Source organism: Salmo trutta, chromosome 12 (assembly GCF_901001165.1).
Source record: "Salmo trutta chromosome 12, fSalTru1.1, whole genome shotgun sequence".
Lineage (NCBI taxonomy): Eukaryota > Metazoa > Chordata > Actinopteri > Salmoniformes > Salmonidae > Salmo > Salmo trutta.
In genome coordinates this window covers 63,146,977-63,159,980 of record NC_042968.1, presented here as the reverse complement: position 1 = coordinate 63,159,980, position 13,004 = coordinate 63,146,977, and the positions used below count along the sequence as shown (strand labels likewise).

Sequence of the window (13,004 nt, the reverse complement as noted above, 5' to 3'; positions counted from 1 at the left end):
GCAAGCTAGCTAGACAACAGGACAACGAGATGCAACAATTCAAGTTTTTATGTCAATGAAATATGCACTCAATGGAATCTGATAGGAATGCAAGCTGGATCCCCATGACATTTTTGGGGGAGGGCCAGGACCATTCACAGTTGAGCTGGCCCAGTTTAGCTCAACACTGATTGGCTAATTTTGTATACTTTTTTTTATCAAGGGAGGCCAAATGCTCGCTGGCTTCCCTTGCTAGGGGCAGAAAAAATGTCATACTCGTTTGGACCAGACAGCATCAGATAGATGGCCTACACGTCCAGAGACAGAGGGGCGTTGTTTCACTCGCTCAGATGTGTTCTCATGTGAGATAGTCTGCATCTTGCGAATTGAAGGGAAATGAAACAGAGAGACGAAAGATACATTATTTCGTTTTTTTTATTAGTAATTTTTTTGGGGGAACCATGAATACACGCCACTGGTGGATGTCAGTCTGTCTGTTAGAATTCATATTACAAGATTGTCGGCGCACAGCGGATCCTTTGGTCGGCAGAGTTATGAAATGAAACCAACTCCAGGCGCTTTTTGCTACGAACAGCATTGCACGCAGCTAAGGATGAAACGGCTGTGTCCGTGTTGTAGCCTTGGAACTTCCACTGAATGGAACTTTTCAACGGTGTTCGTGCAACACGGTGCATTCAAACCTCAATGTGACTTAAACGGTGTACAGGTAGACATTACTCTGGGTAAATATTTTAACCAATAATACGCGGTGACTTATATTGATAAACCGACACTGGCGTGATGGGTGTTAGTGGACTCTAATATTATGGAGGCGCAACACTTCGAGACTCTTGGAAGCGACAGCGGGAGCCAGTCCTCTTCAGGCTCCGAAACCTTGTCAGAGGGAGAAGGTATAGACATCTGTTTAGAAGAAGTACACCAATATTACGAGTATTTCAACAACCAACACATTTCAGACTTCGTCACTCTAAAAACCGAAGGGAAGGAAGAAAAGAGTGCGGCAGACGACGAGGCAGTGGAACCGGGGAATAAAGAACATGGGGAAGGAGGCGACAAAATGGTAAAGAGTGCAAAAGTTTAATTGACCCATTAAACGTTAGTAGTAATGTCTTTGGGTGGAGTGGCATGAATGGCAGGTGTGTGTGTGTGCGCACCCTCGCAAAGGTGACAACCATCATGCCTTGTTGCGTATGTGCACTGCTTGTGAGAAATAAGAAATTGTTACTTTATTCAGCTAAAGTATTATTCAGAGTATAATGTTTTAGCTGAATAAAAACTGTTATTAGCTTTTATCCCCCCCCCAGCTTTACAGTTTTGTCAGTTGAAATAATTTTTTGATTAGAGAATCCCCAGCAGTAATGGTGACACAGTAAGCTGACCGATTCATATCAAGTCAATTTGTGAGGGCAAGTCTCTAGCCTGTTGCTCGAGTCCAATGTGATAACATTGGCTTCATGTATGTATTTTTTCTTAGCATACTACAGAGCATGCCTATTGACTTGATTAATGTATATGTGTTTTTGACTTGGCTCAGCTTTGGAAAAATTTGAACATACAGTTGAAGTCGGAAGTTTACATACACTTAGGTTGGAGTCATTAACTTGTTTTTCAACCACTCCACACATTTCTTCTTAACAAACTGTAGTTTTGGCAAGTCGGTTAGGACATCTACTTTGTGCATAGCACAAGTCATTTTTCCAACAATTGTTTACAGACAGATTATTTCACTTATAATTCACTGTATCACAATTCCAGTGGGTCAGAAGTTCACATACACTAAGTTGACCGTGCCTTTAAAGAGCTTTAGAGGCTTTAGAAGCTTCTGATAGGCTAATTGACATCATTTGAGTCAATTGGAGGTGTACCTGTGGATGTATTTCAAGGCCTACCTTCAAACTCAGTGCCTCTTTGCTTGACATAATGGGAAAATCAAAAGACATCATTTGTACAAACAATAATACGTAAGTATAAACACCATGGGAACACGCAGCCGTCATACTTCTCAGGAAGGAGATGCGTTCTGTCTCCTAGAGATGAACGTACTTTGGTGCGAATAGTGCAAATCAATCCCAGAACAACAGCAAAGGACCCCGTGAAGATGCTGGAGGAAAAAGGTACAAAAGTATCTATATCCACATAAAACTAGTCCTATATCGACATAACCTGAAAGGCCGCTCAGGAAGGAAGAAACCACTGCTCCAAAACCGCCACAAAAAAGCCAGACTACGGTTTGCAACTGCACATGGGGACAAAGATCATACTTTTTGGAGAAATGTCCTCTGGTCTGATGAAACTAAAATAGAACTGTTTGACCTGCAAAACACCAGTCTCAATGTCAACAGTGAAGAGGTGACTCCAGGATGCTGGCCTTCGAGGCAGAGTTGCAAAGAAAAAGCCATATCTCAGACTGGCCAATAAAAATAAGGTTAAAATGGGCAAAACACAGACACTGGACTAAGGAACTTTGCCTAGAAGTCCAGCATCCCGGAGTCGCCTCGTCACTGATGTTGAGACTGGTGTTTTGCGGGTACTATTTAATGAAGCTGCCAGTTGAGGACTTGTGAGGCGTCTTTCTCAAACTAGACCCTCTCATGTACTTGTCCTCTTGCTCAGTTGTGCACAGGGGCCTCCCACTCCTCTTTCTATTTGGGTTAGAGCCAGTTTGCGCTGTTCTGTGAAGGGAGTAGTACACAGCGTTGAACGAGATCTTCAGTTTCTTGGCAACTTTTCACATGGAATAGCCATCATTTCTCAGAACAAGAATAGACTGACGAGTTTCAGAAGACAGTCCTTTGTTTCTGGCCATTTTGAGCCTGTAATCGAACCCACAAATGCTGACACTCCAGATACTCAACTAGTCTGAAGGCCAGTTTTATTGCTTCTTTAATCAGACAACAGTTTTCGGCTGTGCTAACATAATTGCAAGAGGGTTTTCTAATGATCAATTAGCCTTTTTAAAATGATAGACTTGGATTAGCTAACACAACGTGCCATTGGATCACAGGAGTGATGGTTGCTGAGAATGTGCCTCTGGACGCCCATGTAGATATTCCAAAATATCAGTCGTTTCCAGCTACAACCGTCATTTACAACATTAACAATGTCTACACTGTATTTCTAATCAATTTGATGTTATTTTAATGGAGGAAAAAAGTAATTTTCTTTCCAAAACAATGACACTTCTAAGTGACCCCAAACTTTTGAACTGTGGTGTATGTATTCAGGCTTTGTTGAGAAGACTACTCTTCTGACGTAAAGTCTCGCACACCCAAATACCTCTCTGCCTCTGTCACCACAACCTCAATTTTCTGTGCTTCACGTTCCATCCCTTCAGTACAGTTGATAACCATTGTTATAAATGCTAAAAATCCAATCTTACTGAAACGTATCACTTGTTGACCTATCCCTCTGTACTGGTACAGATCTACTACTCACACCACTCCTCTCAGGATCCCTCCCCCTTGAGCCATCTTCCTCTTTCTTCACTGCCTCAGCATTTCACAACTTCTGCACTACTCTAACCCTGGAAACCTTAACCTGCCACTCTCGCACTGGACATTTCTGGTCCCCAGCCCCATGGGCACCCCTACAATTAACACATACCACTACTTTTCCCAATACTACACATTCCTTTGTCTCATGCACTTCTGCACACTTCTCACACCTCGGATCCTCCCTCCTACACATTGCTGCCACATGCCCATAAGCTTGACGCCTGTAACGATGCAATGTATTCGGCACAGAAGCTCGTACCGCATACCTTCTCTATGCTAACATCCCCTTGTCGGGCAAAGACTCAACATCCAAACTCCAGAGGACAGACGACTCTTCTGTTTCACCACTCACGCCACCCTGTCTGCGTCGCACCATCCGACGAGCACCACAAACACCGGTTGTCTTCCCCTTCAGTTGGTCAACTTTCACATTTACCCCTACCTCAGTAATTCTCCCCAATTGCGCCCTTTCCTTGAGAGCAAAACAATTCACCCCTCTTGTCCCGATTTGTTTAAGGCGGAGCGCCTGCTCCCTTTGACCAGCAGAAACACAAACGATTATCACAAGACCACTTCTGGCTACCTTCACTGATTCCGCAGCACCCAACTCTGTTTTCACCCACCCTTAAACCACAAATGGATCAGCCAAAAGGCAATGGTCCACTTTTTCCCAAAATGTCACTCTTACTGTCATACTCCTCTTTATCCTGACCCTCTTTGTCAGCCTCAAGCTCCGAGAAATTCACCACACCTACCACCTCTGATACTTCGCCCTCATTCACTTCCATTTCTCCTCCTGTCTTCGATCTGCCGTACAGCTCACTCTGCTTACACTTTCTACCAATCTTCTTTAACAAATCATCTCCCTTTTTTCCCCGACATTTTTAACTGACTCAAGCTCACCCTCTTTCTCTCTTCGACCTCCTCTCTTCGACGCCATTTAACCGGCTGTCACAATCTCTGTACAATCAGCACGAACCCTCTTTGGGCTGTATCGCTCAACAGTGCATCCTATTTGTAAAGCAGCTGCTTCGTCTTGATGTTCGTCTTTGTCTTCACTGGTTCTGATCAGCTTAATTGGTTTGGGTTTAACCTTGCTGATCTAACCTGTGGGTGCTTTCAGGATCTGCAACTTTTCAAACCTTTATCTGAGTCACAATTTACCTTCATCAATCTCTCATCTTAAACATCCCCACAGCTGTTAAGTTGTTGTGAACGTACCCCAGGCATCATCCAAGCTTTTTCTCTGGAGAAACTGGGGTGACTGGATAGGTTCAAGCAATATGGAGACAATTCCGTTTCAATGTATTTATAAAATACTGTACATTTGATTGATTTTTGATTGTGAAGGTGGAAGTTGTCCCTATCCCCTGATTCAGGGTTTGTTATATTATTCACCTGCCCAATGTCTAAGGTTAATATTGGGAGTAGGGTAATCTGATACTAAATCTGTATTTAAAGGCGACTCCTATGCAGAGCTAATTCAACACGTCAATGCCCCCTTTAAAGCCATTTCAGGTTACCACCATTGGGGACGTGAGCTAGTGACACGGCCTGACCTCTAATCTCTGACCTGTAACTTTAGCTATGTCATGCCATTAAGGGCGTTAAATCGGGAAAGGCTTCTGGGATGAGAGGCTTGTCTGTGACAGCTCCTCCTCAGACTGTGCTTGTATTTCAAATGGAACACACGCCATAGCTGATTTTATGTACGTCTTTGTTTATAAACAACTGCCCGCCCATGTACGTACGTGCTTTTTATTCTAAAAATGGGTACCATCTATCTGTGAGTGGAGTCTTAACTGGTAGTTGCATGTTTTTACAGTACCACAAAATCATCCTGAGTTTTTGGGCCATTGGGGGGGGGAAAGTCTACTGTATGAAAAATGAAACGCTGCAAATTTGAATTGAACCCTGCGTTTATCAGTCCAGCTGCGTCTTAGCAGTACTGTCTGTCTATACTTACCTCATGAAAGCTGCGAACTGGTGGTCCAGCCAGATATGGCTACAGTTATGCATGTTTGGCATGTAAGAACAGCTCTTGGAGGCTACTGTGTTGGAAAGAGTCCTGGTAAATTAAACAGTTCTTATTTGGAGACGGATGTTTTGATTCTATGAAATATCGGCGAACTTGGCAAACATTGTTGCAGTTGCTCAAACACAACTCAGAGTTTTGTCCAGAGTAATAAAACAGATGATCCTGTGCCCCTCTGCAATTTATACAGCAGATTATTTCACTGTCCTAAAATGTAGCAATCCATTTCAAACATCCTGGTGGGATGATTGAGAAAAGGATGTGGTTTTACCTTTTGAGTTGTTCCATGTAATTTCAGCAAGCCATGACACCCACATCAGATTGTTTCTGTGGTTAGAAACAGGTAACACTGGCATTCCCGAAACATTTTGTTGAAATTACATTTTATCTCTGGGAAATTACGCTAATTGATTGTGCCCAAAATTGTCATTTTAATTTGTATGATTCAGATAATATTCAATATAGTACCCAACATCTGATTTTCCTACCAAGGTGTGAGACATGAGGAATCTGCCCACCAAAAAAGACACCCATGGACCCCTCACACCCATGCCAATCCCACCCAACATCTAGTATACAGTATCAGTTCTCTGTTTTTCTGAGATCAGATTATATTTATATAATGTTTCAGGAATGCTAATCGTATCTGTTGCTAACTACAGAAACGATTTCACAACAATCTGAGATGGTGGGTGTTAATCTTCTTTCTTGTGCTTTTTGAGGTGGAACAACCCTTTTGGATTTCAATACCAGACTAGAACAGTTTTTGACAACTTGTGGTCCTTCCACAAGCCCAGGTCCCCGGAATGTTACTTACTCTACCACTATGCCATGTGAAAATGTCCTCATTTGAACACTAGAACTAAAACATTTTCCAGGTGTTTATACGGTCATGTTTTTTCATGTCTGTGGGCTGATCAGGAATTCTGTGTTCCTTCTAGATCAGAACAGCTTGTTTGCTGCTCCTCTATCCCTGTATGTATGCATGATTTCCCTTGTGTTAGAGAAATGGGCTTATATGTTTATTCTTATTTTTACACCAATCATTATGTGGATTTTCCTTTTGTGATTCTAATGAGCTGTGCAGGCCTACACACAAACCTGCCCTCCAACACACATCTCTTCTCCAATCTATAGCACTTCCAAGCGATGGTAATTTTCAAGCAATGAACTGATAATAGGTTATTTCCATGTAAAAGGATCCATGAGCACCAACATGTGAAATTCATAAGAGCATTTAAAATTAGGTGTCAAATGAATGATAAGTCTATGTTTTGGAGAAATTAAGGCATATATATATATATATATATATATATATATATATATATATATATACATACATACATACATACATACATACATACAGTTGAAGTCGGAGGTTTACATACACCTTAGCCAAATACATTTTAAATTTAGTTTTTCACAATTCCTGACAGTTAATCCTAGTACAAATTCCCTGTCTTAGGTCAGTTAGCATCTCCACTTTATTTTTAGAATGTGAAATGTCAGAATAATAGTAGAGTGATTTATTTCAGCTTTTATTTCTTTCATCACATTCCCAGTGGGTCAGAAGTTTAAATACACTCAATTAGTATTTGGTAGCATTGCCTTTAAACTGTTTAAGTTGGGTCAAAAGTTTTGGGTAGCCTTCCACAAGCTTCCAATAAGATGGGTGAATTTTGGCCCATTCCTCCTGACAGAGCTGGTGTAACTGAGTCAGGTTTCTAGGCCTCCTTGCTCACACATGTGTTTTCAGTTCTGCCCACACATTTTCTATAGGATTGAGGTCAGAGCTTTGTGATGGCCACTCCAATACCTTGACTTTGTTGTCCTTAAGCCATTTTGCCACAACTTTGGAAGTATGCTTGGGGTCATTGTCCATTTGGAAGACCCATTTGCGACCAAGCTTTAACTTCCTGACTGACGTCAAATCAAATTTTATTTGTCACATACACATGGTTAGCAGATGTTAATGCGAATATAGCAAAATGCTTGTGCTTCTAGTTCCGACCATACAGTAATATCTAACAAGTAATCTAACAATTTCACAACAACTACCTTATACACACAAGTGTAAAGGAATGATTTAAGAATATATACATAAAAATATATGGATGAGCGATGGTCGAACGGCATAGGCAAGATGTAGTAGATCGTATAGAGTACAGTATATTCATATGAGATGAGTAATGTATGTAAACATTATATAAAGTGGCATTGTTTAAAGTGGCTAGTGATACGTTTATTACGTCCAATTTTAAATTATTGAAGTGGCTAGAGATGAGTCAGTATGTTGGCAGCAGCCATTCATTGTTAGTGATGGCTGTTTAACAGTCTGATGGCCTTGAGATAGAAGCTGTTTTTCAGTCTCTCGGTCCCAGCTTTGATGCACCTGTACTGACCTCACCTTCTGGATGATAGCGGGGTGAACAGGCAGTGGCTCGGGTGGTTGTTGTCTTTGATGACCTTTTTGGCCTTCCTGTTACATCGGGTGGTGTAGGTGTCCTGGAGGGCAGGTAGTTTGCCCCCGGTGATGCATTGTGCAGACCTCACTACCCTCTGGAGAGCCTTACGGTTGTGGGCGGAGCAGTTGCCGTACCAGGCGGTGATACAGCCTGACAGGATGCTCTCAATTGTGAGTGTTTGAGTGTTTTTGGTGACAAGCCGGATTTCTTCAGCCTCCTGAGGTTGAAGAGGCACTGCTGTGCCTTCTTCACCATGCTGTCTGTGTGGGTGGACCGTTTCAGTTTGTCCGTGATGTGTACGCCGAGGAACTTAACTTTCCACCTTCTTCGCTACTGTCCCGTCGATGTGGGTAGAGGGCTGCTCCCTCTGCTGTTTCCTAAAGTCCACAATCATTTCCTTTGTTTTGTTGACATTGAGTGTGAGGTTATTTACCTGACACCACACTCCGAGGGCCCTCACCTCCTCCCAGTTGGCCGTCTCATTGTTGTTGTTGTTGTTGGTAATCAAACCTACCATTGTAGTGTCTGCAAACTTGATGATTTTAGTTGGAGGCGTGCATGGCCACGCAGTCATGGGTGAACAGAGAGGGCTGAGAACGCACCCTTGTGGGGCCCCAGTGTTGCGGATCAGCGGGGTGGAGATGTTGTTTCTACCCTCACCACCTGGGGGCGGCCCGTCAGGAAGTCCAGGATCCAGTTGCAGAGGGAGGTGCTTACTGTGGCTCAGTTGGTAGAGCATGGTGTTTGCAACGCCAGCATGGTGTGTGCAACGCCAGGGTTGTGGGTTCGATTCCCACGGGGGGCCAGTACAAAAAAAAAAATGCAGTCGCCCTGGATAAAATGTAAGTCCAGGACCCAGTTGCACAGGGCGGGGTCGAGACCCAGGGTCTCGAGCTTGATGACGAGTTTGGAGGGAACTATGGTGTTAAATGCTGAGCTGTAGTCGATGAACAGCATTCTTACATAGGTATTCCTTTTGTCCGGATGGGTTAGGGCAGTGTGTTTGCGTCGTCTGTGGACCTATTGGGTCGGTAAGCAAATTGAAGTGGGCCTAGGGTGTCAGGTAGGGTGGAGGTGATATGGTCTTTGACTAGTCTCTCAAAGCACTTCATGATGACGGAAGTGAGTGCTACGGGGCGATAGTCGTTTAGCTCACTCAGTTAGCTCTCTTGGGAACAGGAACAATGATGGCCCTCTTGAAGAATGTGGGAACAGCAGACTGGGTTAAGGTTTGATTGAATATGTCCGTAAACACATCAGCCAGCTGGTCTGCGCATGCTCTGAGGACGTGGCTAGGGATGCCGTCTGGGCCGGCAGCCTTGCAAGGGTTAACATGTTTAAATATTTTACTCAAGTTGGCTGCAGTGAAGGAGAGCCCGCAGGTTTTGGTAGCGGGCCGTGTTGGTGGCACGGTATTGTCCTCAAAGCGAGCAAAGAAGTTTAGTTTGTCTGGGAGCAAGACATCGTGGTCCGCGACGGGGCTGGTTTTCTTTTTGTAGTCCGTGATTGACTGTACACCCTGCCACATACCTCTCGTGTCTGAGCCGTTGAATTGCAACTCTACTTTGTCTCTGTACTGACGCTTAGCTTGTTTGATTGCATTGCGGAGGGAATACCTACACTGTTTGTGTTCGGTCATGTTTCCGTTCGCCTTGCCCTGATTAATGCATGGAAACTTAAATCCATTTTACCTAAATTCTACCAGCATGTTACATGTGCAACCAGAGGTAGAATTTTTTTTTCCACCACCTTTACTCCACACAGGGACGCGTTCAAAGCTCTCTCCTCCATTTGGCAAATCTGACCATCATTATTTTATCCTGCTTACAAGCAAGAACTAAAGCAAGAAGTACCAGTGACTCGTTCAATATGGAAGTGGTCAGATGACGCCGATGTTAAGCTACTGGACTGTTTTTCTAGCACATACTGGAATATGTTCTGTGTTCAACACCATAGTGCCCTCAATGCTCATCAGTAAGCTAAGGACCCTGGGACTAAGCACCTCCCTCTGCAACTGGATCCTGGACTTCCTGAAGGGCTGCCCTCAGGTGGTAAGGGTAGGTAATAACACCTGCCATGCGATCCTCAACACTGGGGCCCCTCCGGATACGTGCTCAGTCCCCTCCTGTACTCCCTGTTCACCCATGACTGCATGGCCAAGCACGGTTCCAACACCATCATTAAGTTTGCCGACGACACAACAGTGATCACCGACAATGATGAGACGGCATCAATTACCTCGACTAACCTGTGCCCCCGCATGTTGACTCTGTACTGGTACCACCTGTATATAGCCTCATTTACTGTTATTTTTTGTTGCTATTTAATAATAATAATAATTTATTATGATTATTATTTGTATACTTGAATTTTTCATTTATTTTAGTAAATACATTCAGAACACATTTTTTCTTAATTGCGTTGTTGGTTAAGGGCTTGTAAGTAAGCATTTGATTTGGATTGGATGGCTGCATGTAGCCATGAGTGCACATTAATTTAATATCCTTTGTTAGTTAATGATTTATTAGCCCAGTTATAGATCATTTGTAGTCTGCAGTAGGGGAGTGATTGCTTCCTGCAAGAGCACAAATGTGCATTTCTAGACATCTTTGAAAAGAGAGCTTTTTTTGTCTTAAAGGGGCAGTATTGTTTTTTGAGACATGCTTGAATAAGCGAAGTAGCCAATAGGCAGAGGGTAGCATAATTTGTCTGATTCTCTGTAATAATGGTATGGGAATAATAATGCATATTATTTAAGTGGTTCCTTGCATCAAACACAAAAACATTTTCAGTCACCTCATTGTCTGAAGGACAAGTGGATAAACAAATTCATCAAATAACATTTTATTGATCACATACACATATTTAGCAATGTTTTTGCATGTGTAGTGAAATGCTTGTGTTCCTTGCTCCAACAGGCAGTAAGTAGTATATAACAATTCACAAAAATACACATCTAAAACAAATTGAATAAAGAAATATAAATATTAGGACGAGCAATGTCGGAGTGGCATTGACTAAAATATATTAGACTAGAATACAGTATATACATATGAGATTAGTAAAGCAGTATGTAAACATTATTAAAGTGGCCACTGATTCCATGTCTATGTATATAGAGCAGCAGCTTCTAATGTGCAGGGTTGAGTAGCTGGGTGGTAGCCGGCTAGTGATGGCTATTTAACAGTCTGATGGCCTTGAGATAGAAGTTGTTTTTTAGTCTCTCGATCCCAGCTTTGATGCACCTGTGCTGACCTGCATGTTTTTTTTCAAAAGTCTCATGGAATGTCGGCCTACATTGAACACTCCACATTGGCTGCTACTGTAGGCTGAATGATAGAACAGCTATTTCCATGTTAAAAATGTTATGTGATACATTTTATCCATTATTTTTGATGGTAGGCCACTCTGGTAGCTCTACATTATGATCAAATAGCCACAGTAGCGTACTTGGCCACTGTTAAAACTGTAACTTTAACGCGCACTGGAAGTTGCACAGAATTTTCACAACGTTCAAGTTTGCGCTCAGCCGACCTGAAATTTGTTCAGTGATGAACAAAAACAATTTGAGGGAACATTGCCGTGATGAGATCCTCAGGCCCATTGTCGTGCCATTCATCCGTCGCCATCACCTCCATGTTTCAGCATGATAATGCACGGCCCCATGTCGCAAGGATCTGTACACAATTCCTGGAAGCTGAACATGTCCCAGTTCTTCCATGGCCTGCATACTCACCAGACATGTCACCAATTGAGCATGTTTGGGGTGCTCTGGATCGACATGTACTACAGTGTGTTCCAGTTCTCGCCTATGGGGTGGCAGGTAGCCTAGTGGTTAGAACATTGGGCCAGTAAACGAAAGGTTGCTAGATCGAATCCCGGAGCTGACAAGGTAAAAATCTGTCGTTCTTCCCCTGAACAAGGCAGTTCCTAGGCCGTCATTGTAAATAAGAATTTGTTAACTGACTTGCCTAGTTAAATAGAATAAAAATATCCCGCAACTTGCACTAGCCATTAAAGAGGATTGGGTTCACATTCCACAGGCCACAATCAACAGCCTGATCAACTCTATGCGAAGGAGATGTCGTGCTGCATGAGGCAAATGGTGGTCACACCAGATACTGACTGGTTTTCTGATCCACGCCCCTACTTTTTAAAATATTTTTTTATTTTTTTATTTAAAGGTATCCGTGATTAACAGATACATATCTGTATTCCCAGTCATGTGATTAGGCCCTGCAGACCTATACGTAACTCAGTAAAATCTTTGAAATTGTTGCATGTTGCGTTTGTTAAAAATGTTGTTCAGTGCATTATCAAAGAGAGTTGGACCATAGAATGCTCTGAAGAATTCAAATCACATTAGATAAGACTACATGATGAAATATAATACAGTAATACAGTGTTATTGCGTCTATGGGTAAGACACATTGGAGCAGTTGACTCTGGATTGCAGTGCTTGGTTGGTGGTTAGTGGTATTTCTAAAGTCCTTGTTTGGTGTGGGCTCTAGTTGTGTTTTCACCGTCTACTACAGTATAATACAGCAGTGGAATTTTAATCTGCTGCCGGAGTCTACCTGGATTTCGGTGCTTTTGAATGATTAATGCCTTGTTATGTAACCACAGCTTGTTATCCACCTTCTATATGGAACTTATGGAAAATATCTGCTCTAATTCTTTCACCTTGGCTGGGTAAAGAGAATATCAGCTTTTGAAAAATCTGTTCTCTTTCTCTTCATCATGTGGTGTTGGATGGAAGAATATGATGTATAAAATCAAGATTTTGATGCCAAGATAACTTGGATGGACTTGTTTTCACCACATCCGATGGTTTCATTAACAGGCCGTAATTGTAAATTATCACAATGGAAGTATTGTTTCATACCAAAGAAAGTTAATGATGCTCCTGAGGCAAAAAATTGGGAAAACAATCGCTATCTGAAGTTGCTGGTAATAGGCTACAGGAGGAGTCGGCAAACTTTCATGTGGAATGCCAATTTATCTCACAAT

At 42.5% G+C, this 13,004-nt stretch overlaps 1 protein-coding gene across 2 annotated transcripts in view; it reads left to right on the top strand.

Annotated features, from left to right (window-relative positions):
• The first annotated feature begins 247 nt into the window (after positions 1-247).
• LOC115203965 (microtubule-associated serine/threonine-protein kinase 1) overlaps positions 248-13,004 on the top strand; it is a 181,889-nt gene continuing 169,132 nt past the window's right edge. For both annotated transcript variants that reach the window (XM_029769092.1, XM_029769091.1), the window contains exon 1: positions 248-1,060. In XM_029769092.1, the coding sequence (XP_029624952.1) occupies positions 806-1,060 (255 nt within the window). In that variant the 5' untranslated portion in view covers positions 248-805. The remainder of the gene's footprint in view (positions 1,061-13,004) is intronic.